General features: G+C 49.8%; 3 protein-coding genes across 3 annotated transcripts in view; all 3 read right to left on the reverse strand.

Annotated features, from left to right (window-relative positions):
• The window catches only part of LOC144602868 (pre-mRNA-splicing factor ATP-dependent RNA helicase DHX16-like), a 783,352-nt gene that overhangs the window by 48,792 nt on the left and 710,942 nt on the right, over positions 1-23,618 (reverse strand). The window lies entirely within an intron of this gene.
• LOC144602712 (E3 ubiquitin-protein ligase TRIM39-like) lies at positions 5,701-9,897 on the reverse strand. The gene is made up of 2 exons (XM_078415848.1): positions 9,808-9,897; positions 5,701-6,383 (listed from the first exon to the last, which is right to left on the reverse strand). Exons 1-2 carry the CDS (start codon positions 9,842-9,844, stop codon positions 5,854-5,856), a joined length of 567 nt encoding a protein of 188 aa, XP_078271974.1. The 5' UTR covers positions 9,845-9,897; the 3' UTR covers positions 5,701-5,853.
• LOC144602535 (zinc-binding protein A33-like) lies at positions 9,918-12,547 on the reverse strand. Its single transcript, XM_078415663.1, has 4 exons — positions 12,137-12,547; positions 11,937-12,032; positions 11,211-11,444; positions 9,918-9,926 (listed from the first exon to the last, which is right to left on the reverse strand). Exons 1-4 carry the CDS (start codon positions 12,545-12,547, stop codon positions 9,918-9,920), a joined length of 750 nt encoding a protein of 249 aa, XP_078271789.1.

The raw sequence follows: 23,618 nt of genomic DNA on the forward strand, positions 1-23,618 counted from the left end.
TTCACTAGGGAAGACATAAACAATCTGCCGGAAATAGCAGGGGACCGGGGGTCTAACGAGATGGAGGAACTGAGGGTAATCCAGGTTAGTCGGGAAGTGGTGTTAGATAAATTAAATGGATTAAAGGCCGATAAATCCCCAGGGCCAGATAGGCTGCATCCCAGAGTGCTTAAGGAAGTAGCCCCAGAAATAGTGGATGCATTAGTGATAATTTTTCAAAACTCTTTAGATTCTGGAGTACTTCCTGAGGATTGGAGGGTAGCTAATGTAACCCCACTTTTTAAAAAGGGAGGGAGAGAGAAAACGGGGAATTATAGACCAGTTAGCCTAACATCGGTAGTGGGAAAAATGCCAGTCAGTTATTAAAGATATAATAGCATCACATTTGGAAAGTGGTGAAATCATCGGACAAAGTCAGCATGGATTTACCAAAGGCAAATCATGCCTGACGAATCTTATAGAATTTTTCGAGGATGTAACTAGTAGAGTGGATAAGGGAGAACCAGTCGATGTGTTATATCTGGACTTTCAGAAGGCCTTCGACAAGGTCCCACATAGGAGATTGGTGTACAAACTTAAAGCACACGGTATTGGGGGTTCAGTGTTGAGGTGGATAGAGAATTGGTTGGCGGACAGGAAGCAAAGAGTAGGAATAAACGGGTCCTTTTCGGAATGGCAGACAGTGACTAGTGGGTTACCACAAGGCTCAGTGCTGGGACCCCAGTTATTTACAATATATATTAGTGATTTGGACGAGGGAATTGAATGCAACATCTCTAAGTTTGCGGATGACACGAAGTTGGGTGGCAGTGTTAGCTGCGAGGAGGATGCTAGGAAGCTGCAGAGTGACTTGGATAGATTAGGAGAGTGGGCAAATGCATAGCAGATGCAGTATAATGTGGATAAATGTGAGGTTATCCACTTTGGCGGCAAGAACAGGAAAGCAGAGTATTACCTGAATGGTGGCCAATTAGGAAAAGAAGAGATGCAACGTGACCTGGGTGTCATGGTGCACCAGTCATTGAAAGCAAACGTGCAGGTGCAGCAGGCAGTGAAAAAGCGAATGGTATGTTAGCATTCATAGCAAGAGGATTTGAGTTTAGGAGCAGGGAGGTTCTGCTGCAGTTGTACAGGGCCTTGGTGAGACCGCACCTGGAGTATTGTGTACAGTTTTGGTCTCCTAATCTGAGGAAAGACATTCTAGCCTTAGAGGGAGTACAGAGAAGGTTCACCAGATTGAGCCCTGGGATGGCAGGACTTTCATATGAAGAAAGACTGGATAGACTAGGCTTATACTGGCTGGAATTTAGAAGACTGAGGGGGGATCTTATTGAAACATATAAAATTCTTAAGGGGTTGGAGAGGTTAGATGCGGGAAGATTGTTCCCGATGTTGGGGAAGTCCAGAACCAGGGGTCACAGCTTAAGGATAAGGGGGAAGTCTTTTAGGACCGAGATGAGAAAACATTTCTTCACACAGAGAGTGGTGAGTCTGTGGAATTCTCTGCCACAGAAGGTAGTTGAGGCCAGTTCATTGGCTATATTTAAGAGGGAGTTAGATGTGGCCCTTGTGGCTAAAGGGATCAGGGGGTATGGAGAGAAGGCAGGTACAGGTTACTGAGCTGGATGATCAGCCATGATCATATTGAATGGCGGTGCAGGCTCGAAGGACCGAATGGCCTACTCCTGCACCTATTTTCTATGTTTCTAAACTTCCTCCTCCAGTGCTTAAACCCATGTTGTCTCGCCTTTGACTTTTCCACGTTGGGAAAATAGCCATGAATCAATCCAACCCGAGAACAACCTGGCGGGGAGCAGCCGAGAAAGAATGGGTACCCGGCGCGGGGGCCCCTGCTGCCTCGTGCGGCGGGACCTGGTTCGCCGCTGCAGGGAAATATAGACTCGTCCATGAACTTCTCGCAACTTTGCTGGTGCCAAAAATGTGGCGACTCTTTTTGTGTACTGCCCGGGTAAGGTCTGTACTTTACCGGATTGCATGCAAAAACATAGAATTTCAACGTCCCTTGGTACATATGACTACAAAATATACTTGAATCATTGAGTTGAGTTCAAGCTTGAACATGAAACTATTAAATAACACTAGACGGACGTGGATCCGTTGGGTCCAAATCTCTTCTGCGGCTGCTCCTGCAGGCGCAGCAACCCTCCCCCAACTGACGATCCGTGGACCTGTTGTCGGCCGGGGAGTGTTCCCCGGGGCCGTGGGCAGGCGAGGGGGGACGGGGCAGGAGAGAGGGAGCCACTCACCTCGGCCCCATGCGGCCCGAGCGAGGCGTGGACCCGAAACCTCTCCTGCAGCTCGGCGGCGACGGCCATCTTGTTTTTTTTATTTTTATATTTTTTATTTTTGAAAAGCATATGTACAAATAGAAATAAAAAAACACGTTTGTTACAAAGTTCTTACATAGCTTCAATTTTTAAATTTTTGAAGAGAGAAAGTAAAAAAAAAAAAAAAACTATAAACTTGGGGAGAGAGAATAAGAGGGCTAAAAAAAAGGATCTAACAATAAAAATTAAAGGGAGTAGATCCGGGAGACAATAACCACAGTTGTACATCCAACCCCTAACTCAAGTTTCAACTTTTAATTTAAATTTTTTATTTTAGTCCTGTGCCAAACCCATTTACTTTTCTAAAAATTCAATAAATGGAGACCATATTTTTAAAAATAACTCAAGTTTGTCGATTAAGGCAAACCTTATTTTTTCCAAATGCAGGGTCTCTGTCATTTCCGTAGTCCACATTTTAATTGTGGGGGTTATTGGTTTTTTCCAAAATTTAAGTATTAATTTTTTCGCAGTTATTAGACTGTAATCAAGAAAATGTACCTGACTTGCTGTAAAATTTGTAGTATGTTCTGATAATCCTAATATAATTAATTTTGGATCCATATCTAATTTTTTATTAATAACTTTAGAAACTATTTTAAAAATCTCCAACCAGAAGTTTTGCATTTTTATACAAGTTACGAAAATATGAGTTAAATTAGCTTCTTGAAATTGACATTTATCACAAATAGGAGAGATACTAGGAAAAATCCTATTTAATTTCGTCTTCGAATAATGTAATCTATGTATTATTTTAAATTGTATTAAGGAATGTCTAGTATTCAATGAACATTGATGTATATGTTGTAAACTTTCATCCCATATACCTTGCATTATAAATTGATTCAATTCGTCCTCCCATGCTCGTCTATAAGATTCTGATGACGGAATGTCAGTGTCAAGGAGAGTATTGTAAATAAAGGATATTAATTTATTTGAATTATAATGTCGATTCAGGCATACATCAAGTGTTTCTGGACCTCTAAACTTATATTCTTGCATGTGTGATTTTACATAATCTCTAAGTTGTAAATATCTAAAATAATTATTAACATGTAATCCGTACTTCTGCTGCAAATCCTGAAAAGAAAGAAAAGTTCCCTTATGATAAAGATCTCCCACCCTTTTAATTCCATAACTTTTCCATTGAGCAAAGCCTCTATCTAAGACAGACGGTTTAAAAGAAGAATTATTCGCAATAGGAAGGAAAACAGATAATTTACTCAATTTTAACGTAAGCTTTAATTGTTTCCAGGTACGGATAACACTGTGTATAATGGGATTACCTCCATATGTTTTTTTATTTAAATTTATTGGAGCTAAGAGGATCGCAGCAATATCGAAATATTAACCGCCCAATAATAAAATAAAAAGTTAGGTAAAGCAATTCCTCCATTAATTTTAGACTTACATAGATGTCTTTTATTTATTCTATGAGTCTTGTAGTCCCAAATAAAATTAGTAACAATTGAATCAATTTTTAAAAAAAACTTTTTTGGAAGATAGATCGGAATTGCTTGAAATAAGTATAGTAGCTGTGGAAGAAAGATCATCTTTATAGCATTACTACGACCAACTAATGATATAGGAAGTGTTTTCCAAAATTGGATATTTCTGTGTCATTTAGTGAGTAAAGGAGGAAAATTTAATTTAAATAAAGAAGTATATTTCCTAGTCACGTAAATTCCAAGATATTTAAACTTTTCATAGGCAATTTTAAAAGGAAATTGTTGAAGTATGGCCGGATTATGCTCCATTATTGGCATAATTTCACTTTTGTACCAGTTAATTCTATAACCTGAAAATGAACCAAATTGAGTTATGAGATTTAATAAATTCGGAATGCTAATTTCTGGCTTTGTAATATATATTAATACATCATCCGCATATAAAGAAATTTTATTGGTTGTATGTTTAGTGTTATAGCCATGAATATCTGAATTTGATCTAATACTCTCAGCAAGTGGTTCTATAATAAGGGCAAATAGAAGCGGTGATAGTGGACATCCTTGTCTACAACCCCTAGATAAATGAAATTTAGATGACGGCCATCTTGTTTGACCCTCTTCCGCCACACTGCACCACGGGAGTAAGGTCAACCCACCCAAAACTGCGCAAGCGCGGAACCCCTCATTGGCCGCTACTCATGTCACTCTGGTGGGTCCCGCCCCCGGTGGCCATCGTGCCCCCACCCCTATTGGCAACCCTCCCCCAACTGCGCACATGCCGGAGCTGGCAACCTTCCCACAACCGAGCATGCGCGGATCCGGCGGCCATCCGTTGGGCCCAAAGCTCTCCTGCATTGATGTAGCATCCTCCCCGTCCCCACTCCCCTCCCCCTCCACTCACACTCCATCCCGCCTCAACGCCTCTTTTCACCCCCTCCACCTCACTCACCCACTCCACACCTCCCTCCCTCCATCACCCACTCCACTCCTCCCCTACTAACCATGCCCCCTCCCCCACACCCACTCCATCTCACCCTCCTTCTCCACCCACTCCATCTTCCCCTCCCTCACCCACTTCAAGTGCCCTCACCCACTCCACCCCCTTGCTCCCCCTTCCCTGACGCTCTTGTCACCCCCCCCCCCCATTGACCGCCACTCCCGTCACTGACAACTCAGCTGAACGTCAGCATCTCACTCCCCCAGCACCCCACAGGGATGGTCACCCTTGTTACACCTTAATTTTCCCAGTCTGTGGCCCATAACGCTATATTTAAACCCCAGAGCGCTGCAGCCGACAGCACTTTGTTTAAATTCCCACGCGTTAAGCCAACAGCGCTGCATAAACCCTTGCGCGCCAAACCGAAAGCGCTGTGTGTATTACCTTTACGCGCCAAGTCTGTAGCGCTGTGTATTGCTTTACGCGCCAGTCTGCGGCTGAGGCACTTTGTTCCCTAAGGGGGGGGGGGGGGTTGCTGATGCCAGCCTTTATAGAGGTAAGAAATCAGGTGTCGAAACAACCACCAGTAAGTCCTGGCCAGTAGTGCTGCCCCCATATTCAAACTATAACCTCAGCTGACTGGTCAGGACTACTGGCCAGGACTTACTGGTGGTTATTTCGACACCTGATTTCTTACCTCTATAAAGGATGGCATCAGTAAGCCAGAAGTTAGTTCAAGTTTATGTATGAGAGGGGTTCACCGACGGGCTGAGTCGCGATCAGCGCCACGGACGGAGTCAGAGAGAGAGATAGAGAGGTGTACTGCTGTAAAACTGAACCCCGCGCAAACCGAGGCAAGTATTGTTTTGTCCTCCCGCCAATAAAACTGATTTGCGACTAAATAAACGAGTGACACTTTATTTCATTCTTTATAAACTAACGGACTTTATTTGCTGTATATTTCACTCTTCCCACATTTACATTCCCCATGGTTTTATTTCCGCGCTCACTGGGGTTTTACAACACGGAATTTGGGGATTAAATGGGAGCCGTTCAGCACCGACCTGTTGTCCACCGGGTTTCTGCCCCACAGCCCCTGAGCCCCGCACCTGACCCGACCCTTTTACACACCTGGAGCGGAACCGGAGCAGATCCTCAGCCAGTTTACAGCAGAAGGCCAGAAGTAAGGATAAAGTTTCTCCGTGAATTTATTCTCAGTGAAGGTGTGGAGATGGGACTTGGTGTCCGCATCGTAAAATGAAACTGTCCCGGACTCGTAACTGAGATAAACTCCCACCCTCCTGGGGATGGGACAGGCGGGGAGACGGGATGGAGGGGAGGTGAATGCATCAAACTCGTCACCCCATCGCCTGATGCTCCAGACTCCAGTCTCCGGGATCAGTGTGACCGGTCTCTTCCTCTCCACAGACTCTGTGGCGACTCCCAGATACCAGCCCTGACTCCCCGCCACCTCCACCTCCCAGTAATGTCTCCCCGATGTGAATCCCTCCGATCCCAGCACACACGGCGGGGCTGTAAACCTCTTCCAGGTGTCAGGGTGACACCCCCAGATCCAGGTCCATCTCACCCCCTTCCGATCCTCAGACACCTCGAGCCGCGGATGTGCTGTTTCCACATCCAGGGTGATGGAGACTGGGGGGAGAAGCAGAGAATCAGAGAGTCCCCGGGGGTTGGGGGGAGACTCGGGCAGCGCGGCCCCAGCCTCAGGCGCAGGCAGGCGAACAACTGAAACCTTTCCGGGGGTTTCACCCCAACCACATCAGAAGGACAATAGACATCTCTGCCAGAGTTTTTAATCCAGGGATGGAGAGGGGAATTTCGTGAGGTGGGGGAGAGTGGACGGGGAGGACGAGTGCGGAGAGTGAGGAGGATTGCGAGATTGCGGTGGGGATGGAGGAGTGAAGCGGGTTATTCAGATATGGAGGCAGTTCGGAGCAAGAGGAGATTGAGGTGAGCGGTAATTTGAGGTTGTTAAAGAGGAGGTAGAGGTGTGGGGTGGAGTCGCCATGCTCATAGTGAATGGGGGTAGACGTGAGGGGCCAGATGACCTGCCCGTGTTTCATTCAGTGGAGGGTGAGAGAGAGGGAGGGGTGGCTTGGACCATGGATGGAAGCAGAGGTTGAATGATCGGGTATGAGGCAGAATGGGTGGAGACTTGTGGTTGTGGGGTCGTTGAAGGAGAGGGGATTCCATGGTGGATTTGATGGGTGAGTACAACTAACACACTGATCTCATTGTGAACCAATATAAGAACTTCACTGAGGGACTTGACAATGTTCCGCATGTAAGGCTGGTCCAGAAAGCGATGGCAGGTAGTATCTGGTAAAATGTGATCATGGCTGATCTAACCTGGCACCAGTTCCTCTTCTGTGTGAGTTCCCCATAATCTTAAATATTCAATCTATCAAATATTTATTTGTAGCCAAGTTGCACATATCCAATAACTTAGCCGTTTACCACCACCCTGGGCACAACATTCCAGATATTCACTGCCCTCTGAGATGCAACATTTGCACACCGCATGGAAGGTCGCTCTGGAAGATTGGATCTCATGGAATCCGGGATGAACTAGCCGATGGAATGCAATATTTACCTGAAGGTCGCAGACAGAGGATGTTGGTAGAGGGTTGTTTATGAGGCTGGAGACAGAGTCCACTGTTGCTCCTTATTTATATAAACGATTGGGTGTGTATGTAGGTTGCACGGTTGGTCAGTTTGCAGATGAAACTAAAATTGGTGACATTGTGGAGAGTGAAGAATGTTACCCGAGAGTAAATGTGATCCCTGTGAACTGGGCCAATGGGCTCAGGAACGGCAGGTGGGATTTATTCATGTGAAGGTGAGGCGATGCACTTTGCTGAGACAAACCAGGGCAGGACAGACACAGTAAACAGGGAGCTTTATAGAACGGAGAGATGTCAAGGTGCAGGTACACAGTGCCATGGAAGATGCAACAGTGACAGGCAGGGTGATGAAGAATGTGTTTGTTGCTCATGCTTTCATAGGTCAGGATGTTACGTAAAGCGTTTGACACCATAAGGTCTTTAGCAAGTTAGAGGGGGTGCAAAAGGATTTACGATAATTTCAACAGGTCTAAATAGCTGGGTTATAAGGAGACGTTGAACAGGCAGCAACATTTTTCTTTAGAGCACATCACGATACTTTTATAGATGTTTATAAGATCTATGTAAGGTGCACAGATAAGGTGAATCGCTACAGTATTTTACCCAAGGCAGGAGAGGCTAAACCTCTGACTCTGTGATGCTTTCCAGCTGATGAGTTTAGTGGTAGATTACATCTCCTATTTCCCTTCAGTCCAAAATTAATTAATCTTTGCATCTAGGTATTGGTTAATGTTGTTAAGGAAGGAACTGCAGATGTTAGTTTAAACCGAAGGTAGACTCAAAAAGCTGGAGTAACTCGTGGTACAGGCAGCATCTCTGGAGAGAAGGAGTAAGTGACGTTTCGGTTCAAGACCCTTCTTCAGACTGGTTAGGGATAAGGCAAACAAGAGATATAGGCGATGAGATAAAGAACAATGAATGGAAGACATGCAAAAAATAACGATGATATAGGATATAGGCCATTGTTAGCTGTTTGTTACGGGAAAACAAGAAACTAGTGTGACTTGTGTCGGGGAGGGATAGCGAGAGAGAGGGAATGCCGGGACGACCTAAAGTTAGAGAAATCAACATTTCATACCACTGGGCTGTAAGCTGCCCAAGCAAAATATGAGATGATATTCCACCAATTTGCATTTATCCTCACTCTGACAATGGAGGAGACCTAGGACAGAAAGGTCAGTGTGGGAATGAGAAGGAGAATTAAAGTGTTCAGCAACCGAGAGATCAGGTAGGTTCAGGCGGACTGAGCGGAGGTGTTCAGCGAAACAATCGCCCAGTCTGCGTTTGGTCTCATCGATGCATAAGAGTCCACACCTTGTACAAAGGATTCAGTAGATGAGGTTGGAGGATATGCAAGTGAACCTCTGCCTAACCTGAAAGGACTGTTGGGGGTTTCCAGGACAGAGTCAAGGGAGGAGGTATAGTGTTGTATCTCCTGGGGTTGCTGGGGAACGTACCTGGGGAGGGGGTGATTTAGGTGGGAAGGGATGAGTTAACCAAGGAGTTGCAGAGGGAACGGTCTCTACGGAAGGTGGAATGGAGTGGAGATGGGAAAATGTGGCTAATGCTGGGATCCCGTTGCAGGTGGCAGACATTTTCGAGGATTATGTGTTGTATGCTGCGGCTGATGGGGTGAAAGGTAAGGACAAGGGAGTCTCTGTCTGTGTTGCGACTGGGGGGAGGGGGAGCAAGGGTAGAGCTGCAGGGTACCGAGGAGATATGAATGTGGGCCTCATCTTGGGCGCAGATGCGGCGTAGACGGAGGAATTGGGAATAAGGGGTAGAGTCTTTTTTGCAGGAAGCAGGGTGAGGAGAAGTGTAGTTGAGATAGTTGTTTGTATTCGACGTCTATCGATAGTCTATTTCCTGTGATGGAACGTGTGAGATCAAGAAAGGGGAGGGAGGTGTCGGAGATGGTCCAAGTAAATTTGAGTGCAGGATGGAAATTGGTGGTGAAGTTGATGGTTCATGAGTTCTGCACGGGTGCATGAGGCAGCATCGATGCAGAAATCAATGTAATGGAGATGGAGTTTGGGGTTTGGGCCTTGGACTTGGAGGAAGTGGGTGGATTCGAAGGAGAGGTTACGAAGAGTGAGAATCAGCTCCGATAGGCGGAGTAGTGATTGCAGAGGGAAATTGGATGGTTCTGCAGTCGAGGAAGAATCGGAGAGCTTTCAGTCATTAAAGGGACGAAGAGCATGTGAGGTATCTTGGACATAGGTTGGGAGAGATTGGACCAGGGGCATAGGTTGGAGTCGAAGTACGTGGAAATCATTGCAGTGGGACAGGAGTAGGCACAAACAATGGGTCTGCCAGGGCAGTTGTGTTTATGGAATTTGGGGAGAAGGCTGGGAAATGATAAGGCGTCAGGTGTCAGGTGTAAGGCTTAAAGATGTCAGAAACAAGAATAATGGAAAAGGTATTAGCTTTACCTTGCTTGAAGTCATCAGATATGTCTTTGAATGCCATGTTGAAAGAAACTGGGAAGTTAAACTTTTCAATTGGCAAGGCCCCATCTACCACCGACAGTGGTTTAGCTTCATCATGATCCCTGGAAATATTTAACAGCTGGTTATAAACTGAGCATTAGAAATATTTTGAGCTGTTCCACCAAAACTTACAATGTTTCCGTCAAGATAATATCTTACCTTCGCTTGCGACCAGCTTCCTCCTGAAAGAAATAAAAGAAAAATCTCAATTGACTGAGATGGACCGTCCTCATCCAGACAGTGGGAATTTCTCCATATTTCTACAACCCTCTGATAATTCCCATTTCCCAACTCTTATCACCACCATCATGCAGGGAGAAAGTGGATATTGCCTTACAAGACACAGTACGATGGGGGAAAGCACAAGGAATGTTCATGAGAATGATGCCATAACTGAGAGGATGGAACTCAATTAAAAGACTGGGCAGGTGGTGGGATTTCATCTGGAGATGTCAGGAATGATGAGACATAATTTAAGATTATAGATGGATTTAAATCGGTGGGGATGAAATAATATCTCAAATTGAAGGGGCAACCAATAATCAAAGTTGAAATGTAACGTGGTCTTCAATAATACCGAAAGGAATGCAGTCATGAGAACATGGACCTCACTTGCATTGCGGGGACTGAAGCCAACAGCAGAGATAATTTAAGTGCAAGCTGGGTAAACACACTAGGGCTCCCGGAAATTGGAGTATTATTACCAGGTGTGGTGAGTAGATGGGACGGATGTTGAGTGGAGCAGAAATCTTGACTAGATATGATGGGCCAAATGGCCTATCTATGATGTAGAATGGGATGTCATTCTATGGTGAAACAAGGTAGACAAAACAAACCGAGCAAATTCCCCCAAGGTGACCACCCACTGCTGATGGGAACCGGATGAAGATGATCAATCTGCTGTGTGCGCCACGTTCTAGATTTCAATGTTAATCCCCACAATGTGGTCATGGATGATCTAGCCCAGGACTGAACTCTTCCTCTTTGCCCCATTGCCTTTGATTAAAATTCCAAGAATTTAAAAAAATGTATCTTCCTCTGGTTTAAATATTTCTAACATGTTAAACCTCTCAGAGTCTCTGGGTTGGAGAATCCCAGATATTCAACACTCTCTTCCCATTCGTGGTCCTTGGAATACAAACACCTCTCTACATTCCGGCCAGGCAGTCCTGAGATCCCATAGATTATGTGGGAGGCCAATTAGTTTCGGAACAACACAGCTGGAACAGAGGGAACATTTACTCAGTTCTGAATTACAGGTAAATGCAGCATTTATTTCTGAAATGTCACCCGTCATTTTGTGACTGTGCAATTTCACTTTGCCAAACTGTAGTGTAGCCCCTCACCTTCAGAAACACCACACTGTCTTTTTGATCCATCTGTTGCTCCAACTTTAAGAGTTCCTCCTGAATGGAATTTAAATTCTCTTGAATCTCTCCAAGATTTTTCTCCATTTTATTTAGAATCTTATTCTCTTCCTCCCGGATATCTGCCAGTACGTGATACTCTTTGTCAATGAGAATCTGATGCAGTTCAGCAAACTGGGATGTGATCTTGGACTGAAGGTTGTGTGAATGTTCCTGTGAATTGAAAAGTGAAGATCAATATATAATGTCACTGATTATGTATGGTTCCTCGCTACTTCAACGGTGACATTTGGCCTGTGCATGTTTTATTTGCTTTGGCAATTGAATAGTTTGTCTAAATGCTTCTAAAATGGCGTGAGGGTAATCTTATAGCCCATCAATCCTCTACCACCAATACAATTCCCTGCTGCCTATTCCTTTTCACATTAATTCCCATTTATCCGCCCACCAACCACTTTCGCAGAGATAATTTACAGTCGCCCATTGACCATTGAACCAGCGTGTATTGGGGACGTGGAAGGAATCCGCCGCGGTCACAGGGAGAAGGCGTGAACCACACGGGCAGCGCCCGAGGTCAGGATCGAACCCGATCACCAGAACTAGGCGACAGCAGCACTACTTGTGTCACTGCGCTGCCCTGTTATTACACGCATCACAGGGATCAAACCTGCACAAGATCAGGAAATCGAAACTTAAAAGCCTCACCAGAAATCCGTAAATCTTCTGTTTCTGTCGCTGCTCCATTCGCTGGATCCCAGATTTATTTTTTGTGAGAGACTGGATGGAAGTTTTCACCTGATCCTGGGATTGTGATTGAAAATCAGATAATCAAAGCGTTATAGACCCTTTATAGACAATAAAGATGGAATTAAGCAATGATGCGATCAAAATCGGATTGTTTTTACCTTGTAGTTTTCAACAGCTTCTTTAACCGGCATGAAGCTGTGAGACTTGTGTTCCCGCCCAGCTGCACAAACCACACAGATCAGCTTCTTGTCAGTTTCACAAAACAGCTTCAGTTCTTCCTGATGTTCCTCGCAGTGCAGTTTACTTTCCTTCTCTGCCCGATTCAGGCTCAGTGTTCGAGCTTTCTCAGCCAGTCTCGCCAAGGCCCAACTAACCCTGAAGGTGCGATCTGTAAACCCCTCTCTACATTCCGGGCAGGAGTTTCTCCCCTCCACGTCCCAACTCTGTGTGATACAGGAGCGGCAGAAGTTGTGCCCACACTCCAGTGACACCGGATCGGTGAAGAAATCCAGGCAGATGGGACAAACTACCTCCTCGGTTAAACTCTCGACCTGGTCTTTCGAAGCCATTTTAACTCTGCCTCAAAACGCGTTCCCTTTCGCGGAGCTGCTGACCCCCTGCAGTGTCCACTGCGCACGCTGCCGTCTCGAGGAATGAATGTTATTTGCCTGCAAATGTTCAGTGTGAAGATGTCCTGGTCGCTCCCAACTAACCTCACACCAGGGAGGGAGGCGTCAGTTGGACATTAAACAGTCTCGAATAGAGACGAAAGCGGGGAGAAGGGCTTGGGGCAGTCTACGGCAGATCAAATAGCTGGAAAGAGTGCAGGAAAGATTTACGAGAATTTTTCTCAGGACCCGAGGTCACGAGCGAAAGGGAGAAGTTGTGCAGGGCAGGACTTTATTCCATGGAGCGCAGGAGGCTTCGGGATAATCTGAATAATCTAATCGAGCTGTATACGAGCATGCGGGAATTATATCGGGCGAATAGGGAGTCTTTTTATCGCGTCCTTTTAGGGGAATCAAGAACCACAGAATACATGTTTAAGTTGAGAAGGGAAAGATTTATTAGAAATACGAGGGGTAACTTTTCACATCGAAGGTGGTGGGTATATGGAACAGTTCACAACTATAGCAGGATTTAAACGCCGTTTGAACAGGTACATGGATAGGAAAGTTTAGAGGGATATTGGCCAAACGCGAGCTGGTGGGATTTGTACCGATGGGCATCTTGGTCGGCATGGGCAAGTTGAGCCGAAATGCCTGTTTCCGCACAGTGTGACTCTATGAGGAAGGGACAGGGCCGGCGCTAACGAGGCCTCGGGTGTAACTGACTTGCACCTGTTGGGCCCGCTCACAGCCCGGGATCAGGATGGACCCGGACCTCCCTCCGGCTTCATTCTAATCCCCGTCACTGCACCTGCCTCTCATGGACCAGTCTTCAGCTCACACCTTCCCTCGGCGACAATGGGTCGACCTAGGCACAATTTCCCCTCTTCTATTATACCCTCTCCCATCAGGCAAAACCTATCGAGCTATGCAAACGCACTCCTCCAGATTCAGGGACAGTTTCGTCCCAGCTGTTATCAGGCATTGAAATCGTCCTACCACAACCAGAGAGCAGTGCTGAACTACTATCCACCTCTTTGTTGACCCTCGGACTATCCTTAATCGGATTTTACTGATTTCACCTTGCACTAAACGACATTCCCTTGTCATTATTACACACTGTAAATGTCTCGATTGTAATCATGTATAGTCTTTCCGCTGACTGGATACCACGCAACAAAAAGCTTTTCACTGTACCTCGGTACACGTGACAATAAATTAAACTAAACTAAGCTATTCTTGTGGCCAGCTCTAATGGGTCCTGCACTTTCGTCGCCTCCAGCTCTTCACCCCCACCCCACCTGCCTCAATAGCCCAAATAAGGGACCCGACCCGAAACATCACCCATCACTTTTCTCCAGAGATGCTGCCTGACCCGCTGAGTTACTCCAGCATTTGCGTCTATGTTTGGTACAATCCAGCATCTGCGGCTCTTTGTTTCTACACCAAGTCTCCGAGCTTCTTATGTCAGGTCAGAGGGCGGCAATCAAAGTGCGACCTCGAGGATTAGGGAGAAGGAGGGAAACAACAGGGGCAGGTGATCAGGGTTGCAAAAATGTCACGGTATTGGACCTTACAAATGAAATGCACTTGCAGTATCATTAACTCCATTGAATTATTAGATTAATTCAATAGATATTTCCAATGTCATTTCATTGGATTTGGATAATTTGCAAAACATGTCACATCTGACAGATGGTTCCATCTGAATTTGGACGAAATTCCGTTACCCGCAGTCCAACAATAAGAGCAATACAAATAAGCAATAACACACACACACAATCACAAACCAACACAAAACACAAAACAAAAAAAAGAAACATCCATCACATCACAGCGAGTCTCCTCCAGTCACCTCCTCACTGTGATGGAAGGCCAAAATGTCTTTTGTCTTCCCCTGCCGTCTTCTCCCATGGTCAGGCCATCACAGAGGACTCTGTGATCTACGGACTGTTCCCAGGGGCGCATTCAGAGACTGACATCGAGTGCTGCTGGAAGGTCATCAACTCGGTGAAAGACGCTCTTTGGTCTGCCTGAACTTTGTTGACCTTCCAGCGGAACGAGCTGTCCGTCGGGGAATGTTTCCGACTGGCCCACTGCAGACTGCAGGAGTACGTACTGAGGGACGCACTGAAGCTTGGTGCAGCCAACGCCAAGGCTCTGTTGGTGAGGACCACAATCTAGGGCCCTTCCGCTGCTGGACATGGGGGGCAGGGTGTGGTGGAGACGCCCCACCAAATAAGAGAAGGGATTCCGCATCTGTATTGAATGTTTAACCTCCGGCAATGTCGGATGGAGTTTTGAAAAGAAAATGTTTACATACCGCTGGGGTGTAAACTACACAAGCGAAATATGAGGTGCTGTTCCCCCAATTTGCGCTGGGCGTCATAATGACACTGGAGGAGGCCCAGAACAGAAAGGTCAGACTGGGAATGGGAGAGGGTGTTAAAGTGCTGAGCCAATGGGAGATCAGGTTTATTAAGGTGGACTGAATTAAGGTGTTGAGCGAAACGATCGCCGAGCCTGCGTTTGGTCTTGCCGATGTACAGAGGTTGACATCTGGAACAGTGAATACAATAAATGAGGTTGGAGGAGGTGCAGGTGAACCTCTGCCTCATCTGGAAAGACTGTTTGGGTCCTTGGATGGAGTCGAGGGGGGAGGTAAAGGGACAGATGTTGCATCTCCTGCAGTTGCAGGAGAAAGTGTCTGGGGCGGGGGTGGTTTGGGTAGAAAGGGACGAGTGGACCAGGAAGTTACAGAGGGAATGGTCTCTGCGGAACGCAGAAAGGGGAGGAGATGGGAAGATGTGGCCAATAGTGGGATCCCGTTGGGCATGACGGAAATGTTGGAGGATAATTTGTTGGATACGCTGGCTGATGGGGTGGAACGTGTGGACAAGGGGGAAACGGGGCTTCCCCACTTCCATTATAAATGAGGCTCTCACTAGGGCCTCCTCCATTTCCCGCAGCTCTGCTCCGGCTCAGCAGGACCGGTTCGTAGCAGCTATGGCCCCGGGTATGAAGCTGTTCCTGTCTGGAGGTGCGGGCGTAGAAGGCCTTGTATCGTCTGCCCAATGGTAGAAGTTCGAACAGACTGTTGCAGGGGTGTGAAGAGTCTTTGTGGATGCTGGTGGCTTTTCTGAGGCATCGCGTGTTGTAGATGCCCTCCAAGGCTGGTAGTTGTGTTCCGATGGTCCTCTGAGCTCTATGGACTACCCGCTGAAGAGCTTTCCTCTCTGCCTCCGTGCAGCTGAGATACCACACAGGGATGCCATGTGTTAGGATGCTCTCTATGGTGCAGCGGTAGAATGTCGTCAGCAGCTGTTGGGGTAGACCAGACTTTTTCAGTGTTCCTAGGTAGAACAGTCGTTGCTGTGCCTTCTTGACCAGCGCAGCAGGGTTATTGGACCATGTGAGGTCCTCCGAAATGTGAGTGCCCAGAAACTTGAAGCTGGACACTCTCTCCACACTGTACCCGTTGATAAAGATCGGGGCGTGTTCCCCGTTGTGTGACATACGGATGCTGAGTATTTGGGGAATACTGATTTAGGGAAATTTCTGCTTTTATTTCACATTTTGAAGCCTCAACATTTTAAGCCATGCATTAGGTTTGGGCAGCAGGTGTCGTAACGTGTCACAAAAGTCACTTATTAATATCAGATTCCCGCTGTTTCTGCAATTGTCAAAGTTAATTCTCAAAGTTACAACTGGTCTGTGGTCGCACCACGTGGTGTTGCTGCCATCTAGTGGCAAGATCGAGGTTAGACACAAAATGTACCTGTCCAAGTGTCCTTTAAATTTTAGATATACAGCGTCAGGGTTCAATCCTGACTACAGGTGCTGTCTGCAGAGTTTGTACATTCTCCGTGTGACCGCATGGGTTTCCTCCGGGTGATCTGGTTTCCTCCCACACTCCAAAGATGTGCAGTTTTGTAGGTTAATTGGCTCTGTTAAGAATCTTAAAACCTCCCCAGTGTGTATGATAGTGTTCATGGTAATGGTCATAGTGTTGGCCGGCACGGACTAGGTGGGCCGAAGGGCCTGTTTCTGAGCTGCACCTCTGAACTAAACTGTATGAAACTATGTCCATCCACTAGAACAGATGCCACTGGAGTTTAACAACTCACCTGAACGTCAGCATTTCATTCCCCCAGCACCCCACAGGGATGGTCACCCTGCTGTTAAGAGTTGATGTTGGCATCATTGTGGGCCGAAGGGCCTGTCCTTGTGCTGTGCTGTTCCAGTGTTCTACGGATATACACTGACATCTTCAAGATGTTTGAAGTTGTGACGCTCTTCATCAGAGGCACAAGCATTCCCAAATAGACAACAATCAAGAGATATTAGGGCAGATACACAGACAGGAATGGTTTTGAGGGATAGACACGAAGTGCTGGAGTAACTCAACGGGTCAGGCAGCATCTCTGGAGAAAAAGAATAGGCAACGTTTCAGGTCGAGACCCTTCCTCAGTCTGCAGCATTCCTTTATATAATATGGGTGAATATGTTCACATATTCTGTTGTGCTGCAACCAGTAAGAATTTCATTGCTTCACAGGACATCTATCTATCTATATCTATCTATCTATCTATATACTACTAAAACTCTGCGGTCCAACATTCCGTGTGTATGTACGGAAGATTCCGTATGTACGAAAGATTCCGAAGATTTCTGTCCATAACTTACAAACCCTACTCCTCCCAGACGGTACACCAAAGCGCTACGATTTTTGTACCGCCGTATTCACCATTAACATGGGCAACTATTGTAAGTACTTTCGTTCAAATTGAAGCTACCTTTTTAAAGCTAGAGAGATATTAAAGTTTAAATTTTCATTTCTAACACTTTTCTTGAAGGGGCCAAACCCTACTCCTCCCAGACGGTACACCAAAGCGCTACGATTTTTGTACCGCCGTATTCACCATTAACATGGGCAACTATTGTAAGTACTTTCGTTCAAATTGAAGCTACCTTTTTAAAGCTAGAGAGATATTAAAGTTTAAATTTTTCATTTCTAACCCTTTTCTTGAAGGGGCTTCAGCGCGTGATGTCACAATGGCACCCGTGCACCAATGAGAGATCAGCTCGCGATGGACAAGCGGCTGCTATTGGGTGTTTACTACTTTAAATTTACATAATTTTTTTTCTGACCTTTTTTTTCAAGGTCTTCAGCTTGTGACGTCACAATGCTTGTGTGAGATGGTTGCAACATTGTTGCGAAAAGCAACTGCCAGTTTTTTAAAGTTGTGCGAGTCACTTAACATAAACAGATCAGCATGGGGCCCCTATTCCCTCCCTCCCCCCCCCTTCCCCCCTCAACCCCTTCCTCCCCACTCCTTCCCACCTCCACCCCCCCTCCCTCCCCCCCTTCCCCCCTCCCCTCCCCCCTCCCTCCCCCCTCCACCCTCCACACCTCCCTCCCTCCCCCTTCCCTCCCTCCCCTCCTCCCGGTTACAATGGAAACCCTACGAGGACGGGCCCAACGGGGAAAGAGGGGTACTGGGAAAAGGGGAGGTCCCCCTCCCTCCCCTTCCCCCTCCCCTCCCCCCCCTACCCCTCTCCCTCCCCCCTCCCCCCCTCCCTCCCCCTCTCCCTCCCCCCTCCCCCCCCCTCCCCCCTCCCTCCCCCTCCCCTCCCTCCACACCTCCCTCCTCCCTCCCTCCCCCTTCCCTCCCTCCCCTCCTCCCGGTTACAATGGAAACCCTACGAGGACGGGCCCAACGGGGAAAGAGGGGTACTGGGAAAAGGGGAGGTCCCCCTCACTCCCCCCTTCCCCATCCCATCCCCCCTCCCTCCCCTCTCCCGCCCCCTTCCCCCCTCCCCTTCCCCCCTCCCTCCCCTCCTCCCTCCACACCTCCCTCCTCCCTCCCTCCCCTTCCCTCCCTCCCATCCTCCCAATGCTTGTGTGAGATGGTTGCAACATTGTTTCGAAAAGCAGCTGACAGAAGCACTAAGTAGCCGCGAATGTTTCAAAACCAGCACTTAACCGCGAATGTTTTTTAAAAAAGCACTTAACCGCGAATGTTTCAAAACAAGCAATTAAAAAGCACTTATTTTTTTTAAAGTATTTTTTTTTATTCCAAGAGAATGGGGGGGGTCTGAGAATGGGGACTGGGGAGGGGGACAACAGGGGTCGTTGCGGTGGGGGCTTGGTGGTGGGGGAAAGAGGGGTACTGGGAAAAGGGGAGGTCCCACTTCCCCCCTCAACCTCTTCCTCCCCCCTCCTTCCCACCTCCATCCCCACTCTCTCCCCCCTCAATCCCAACCTCCATCACCACTCAGCCCCTAACTCACCCGTCCCTCCTTCCCTCCATCCGACCCTCCCCCACTCCCTCCCCCCCTCCCTCCACCCTTCCACCCCTCTCCCCCTCCCCCCTCCTTCCACCCTCCCTCCCCCCCCCTCCCGGTTACAATGGAAACCCTACGGGGACGGGCCCAACGGGGAAAGAGGGGTACTGGGAAAAGGGGAGGTCCCCCTCCCTCCCCCCTTCCCCCTCCCCCTCCCCCTCCCTCCCCCTCCCTCCCCCTCCCCCCTACCCCCCTCCCTCCCCTCCCCCCTCCCTCCCCTCCCCTCCTCCCTCCACACCTCCCTCCTCCCTCCCTCCCCCTTCCCGCCCTCCCCTCCTCCCGGTTACAATGGAAACCCTACGAGGACGGGCCCAACGGGGAAAGAGGGGTACTGGGAAAAGGGGAGGTCCCCCTCCCTCCCTCCCCCCTACCCACCTCCCTCCCTCCCCCCTACCCACCTCCCTCCCCTCTCCCTCCCCCTTCCCTCCTCCCTTCCCCCCTCCCCTCCCCCCTCCCATCCACCCCTCTTCCCCCTCCCTCCCCCCTACCCCCCTCCCTCCCCTCTCCCTCCCCCCTCCCCCCTCCCCTCCCCCCCTCCCTCCCCTCCTCCCTCCCCCTTCCCTCCCCCAACCCTCCCCTCCTCCCGGTTACAATGGAAACCCTACGAGGACGGGCCCAACGGGGAAAGAGGGGTACTGGGAAAAGGGGAGGTCCCCCTCCCTCCCTCCCCCCTACCCACCTCCCTCCCCTCTCCCTCCCCCCTCCCCTCCTCCCTCCCCCAACCCTCCCCCTTTCCTCCCCTCCCGGTTACAATGGAAACCCTACGAGGACGGGCCCAACGGGCCCACTCGGTCTAGTATACTACTAAAACTCTGCGGTCCAACATTCCGTATGTATGGATGTATATGTGTATGTACGCAAAGATTCCGAAGAGTTTCTGTCCATAACTTACAAACCCTACTCCTCCCTGACGGTACACCAAAGCGCTACGATTTTTGTACCGCCATATTCACCATTAACCTGGGCAACTATTGTAAGTACTTTCGTTCAAATTGAAGCTACCTTTTTAAAGCTAGAGAGATATTAAAGTTTAAATTTTCATTTCTAACCCTTTTCTTGAAGGGGCTTCAGCGCGTGATGTCACAATGGCACCCGTGCACCAATGAGAGATCAGCTCGCGATGGACAAGCGGCTGCTATTGGGTGTTTACTACTTTAAATTTACATGATTTTTTTTCTGACCTTTTTTTTCAAGGTCTTCAGCTTGTGACGTCACAATGCTTGTGTGAGATGTTGCAACATTGTTGCGAAAAGCAACTGCCAGTTTTTTAAAGTTGTGCGAGTCACTTAACTTACACAGATCAGCATGGGGCCCCTATTCCCTCCCTCCCCCCCCTTCCCCCCTCAACCCCTTCCTCCCCACTCCTTCCCACCTCCACCCCCCCTACCTCCCCCCCTTCCCCCCCTCCTCCCCCCTCCCTCCCCTCCCCCTCCACCCTCCACACCTCCCTCCCTCCCCCTTCCCTCCCTCCCCTCCTCCCGGTTACAATGGAAACCCTACGAGGATGGGCCCAACGGGGAAAGAGGGGTACTGGGAAAAGGGGAGGTCCCCCCTCCCTCCCCTTCCCCTCCCCTCCCCCCCTACCCCTCTCCCTCCCCCCTCACCCCCCCTTCCCCCCTCCCCCCTCCCTCTCCCTCCCCCTCCCCCCCCTTCCCCCCTCCCTCCCCCTCCCCTCCCTCCACACCTCCCTCCTCCCTCCCCCTTCCCTCCCTCCCCTCCTCCCGGTTACAATGGAAACCCTACGAGGACGGGCCCAACGGGGAAAGAGGGGTACTGGGAAAAGGGGAGGTCCCCCTCCCTCCCCCCTTCCCCATCCCATCCCCCCTCCGTCCCCTCTCCCGCCCCCTTCCCCCCCTCCCCTTCCCCCCTCCCTCCCCTCCTCCCTCCACACCTCCCTCCTCCCTCCCTCCCCTTCCCTCCCTCCCTCCCCTTCCCTCCCTCCCATCCTCCCAATGCTTGTGTGAGATGGTTGCAACATTGTTTCGAAAAGCAACTGACAGAAGCACTAAGTAGCCGCGAATGTTTCAAAACCAGCACTTAACCGCGAATGTTTTTTTAAAAAGCACTTAACCGCGAATGTTTCAAAACAAGCAATTAAAAAGCACTTATTTTTTTTTAAGTATTTTTTTTTATTCCAAGAGAATGGGGGGGGGGTCTGAGAATGGGGACTGGGGAGGGGGACAACAGGGGTCGTTGCGGTGGGGGCTTGGTGGTGGGGGAAAGAGGGGTACTGGGAAAAGGGGAGGTCCCACTTCCCCCTCAACCTCTTCCTCCCCCCTCCTTCCCACCTCCATCCCCACTCTCTCCCCCTCAATCCCAACCTCCATCACCACTCAGCCCCTAACTCCCCCTTTCCCTCCTTCCCTCCATCCCACCCTCCCCCAATCCCTCCCCCCTCCCTCCACCCTTCCATCCCTCTCCCCCTCCCCCCCTCCTTCCACCCTCCCTCCCCCCCTCCCGGTTACAATGGAAACCCTACGGGGACGGGCCCAACGGGAAAGAGGGGTACTGGGAAAAGAGGAGATCCCCCTCCCTCCCCTCCCACCTACCCCCTTCCCCCCTCCCCTTCCCCCCTCCCCTCCCACCCTCCCTCCCGCCCCCCTCCTCCCTCCACACCTCCCTCCCTCCCCCCTCCCGGTTACAATGGAAACCCTATGAGGACGGGCCCAACGGGGAAAGAGGGGTACTGGGAAAAGGGGAGGTCCCCCTTCCCCCCTCAACCCCTTCATCCCCCCTCCTTCCCACCTCCATCCCCACTCCCTCCCCTCCTCCTCCCTCCCCAACTCCCTCCCCCCTCCCCCCTAACTCCCCCCTCCCTCCATCCCTCCCTCCCCAATCCCTCCCCCCCTCCCTCCACCCTTCCATCCCTCTCCCCCTTCCTTGAAACCCTACGAGGACGGGCCCAACGGGGAAAGAGGAGTACTGGGAAAAGGGGAGGTCCCCCTCCCTCCCCCTCTCCCTCCCCCTACCCCCTACCCCCCTCCCTCCCCTCCCCCCTCCCTCCCCTCCCCTCCTCCTTCCACACCTCCCTCCTCCCTCCCTCCCCCTTCCCGCCCTCCCCTCCTCCCGGTTACAATGGAAACCCTATGAGGACGGGCCCAACGGGGAAAGAGGGGTACTGGGAAAAGGGGAGGTCCCCCTCCCTCCCTCCCCCCTACCCACCTCCCTCCCCTCTCCCTCCCCCCCTTCCCTCCTCCCTTCCCCCCTCCCATCCCCCCTCCCATCCCCCCTCTCCCCCCTCCCTCCCCCTTCCCTCCCCCAACCCTCCCCCTTTCCTCCCCTCCCGGTTACAATGGAAACCCTACGAGGACGGGCCCAACGGGCCCACTCGGTCTAGTCTATCTATCTATCTATCTATCTATCTATATACTACTAAAACTCTGCGGTCCAACATTCCGTATGTATGTATGTATATGTGTATGTACGGAAGATTCCGAAGAATTTCTGTCCATAACTTACAAACCCTACTCCTCCCTGAAGGTACACCAAAGCGCTACGATTTTTGTACCGCCATATTCACCATTAACGTGGGCAACTATTGTAAGTACTTTCGTTCAAATTGAAGTTACCTTTTTAAAGCTAGAGAGATATTAAAGTTTAAATTTTCATTTCTAACCCTTTTCTTGAAGGGGCTTCAGCGCGTGATGTCACAATGGCACCCGTGCACCAATCAGAGATCAGCTCGGTTTTAAATTTACATCTTCAGCTTGTGACGTCACAATGCTTGTGTGAGATTGTTGCAACATTGTTGCGAAAGGCAACTGCCAGTTTTTTAAAGTTGTGCAAGTCACTTAACATACACAGATCAGCATGGGGCCCCTATTCCCTCCCTCCCCCCCCCTTCTCCCCTCAACCCCTTCCTCCCCACTCCTTCCCACCTCCATCCCCACTCCCTCCCCCCCTCCCTCCCCCCTCAATCCCAACCTCCATCACCACTCAGCCCCTAACTCCCCCCCTCCCTCCTTCCCTCCATCCCACCCTCCCCCACTCCCTCCCCCTCCCTCCACCATTCCATCCCTCTCCCCCTCCCCCCTCCTTCCACCCTCCCTCCCCCCCTCCCGGTTACAATGGAAACTATACGGGGACGGGGCCCAACGGGGAAAGAGGGGTACTGGAAAAGGGGAGGTCCCACTTCCCCCCTCAACCCCTTCCTCCCCCCTCCTTCCCACCTCAATCCCCACTCCCTCCCCCCTCCCTCCCCCCTCAATCCCAACCTCCATCACCACTCAGCCCCTAACTCCCCCGCTCCCTCCTTCCCTCCATCCCACCCTCCCCCACTCCCTCCCCCCTCCCTCCACCATTCCATCCCTCTCCCCCTCCCCCCTCCTTCCACCCTCCCTCCCCCCTCCCGGTTACAATGGAAACCCTACGGGGACGGGCCCAACGGGGAAAGAGGGGTACTGGGAAAAGGGGAGGTCCCCCTTCCCCCCTCAACCCCTTCATCCCCCCTCCTTCCCACCTCCATCCCCACTCCCTCCCCCCCTCCTCCCCAACTCCCTCCCCCCTAACTCCCCCCTCCCTCCTTCCCTCCATCCCTCCCTCCCCCAATCCCTCCCCCTCCCTCCACCCTTCCATCCCTCTCCCCCTCCCCCCTCCTTCCACCCTCTCTCCCCCCTCCCGGTTACAATTGAAACCCTACGAGGACGGGCCCAACGGGGAAAGAGGGGTACTGGGAAAAGGGGAG

Source organism: Rhinoraja longicauda, chromosome 19 (assembly GCF_053455715.1).
Source record: "Rhinoraja longicauda isolate Sanriku21f chromosome 19, sRhiLon1.1, whole genome shotgun sequence".
Classification (NCBI taxonomy): domain Eukaryota; kingdom Metazoa; phylum Chordata; class Chondrichthyes; order Rajiformes; family Arhynchobatidae; genus Rhinoraja; species Rhinoraja longicauda.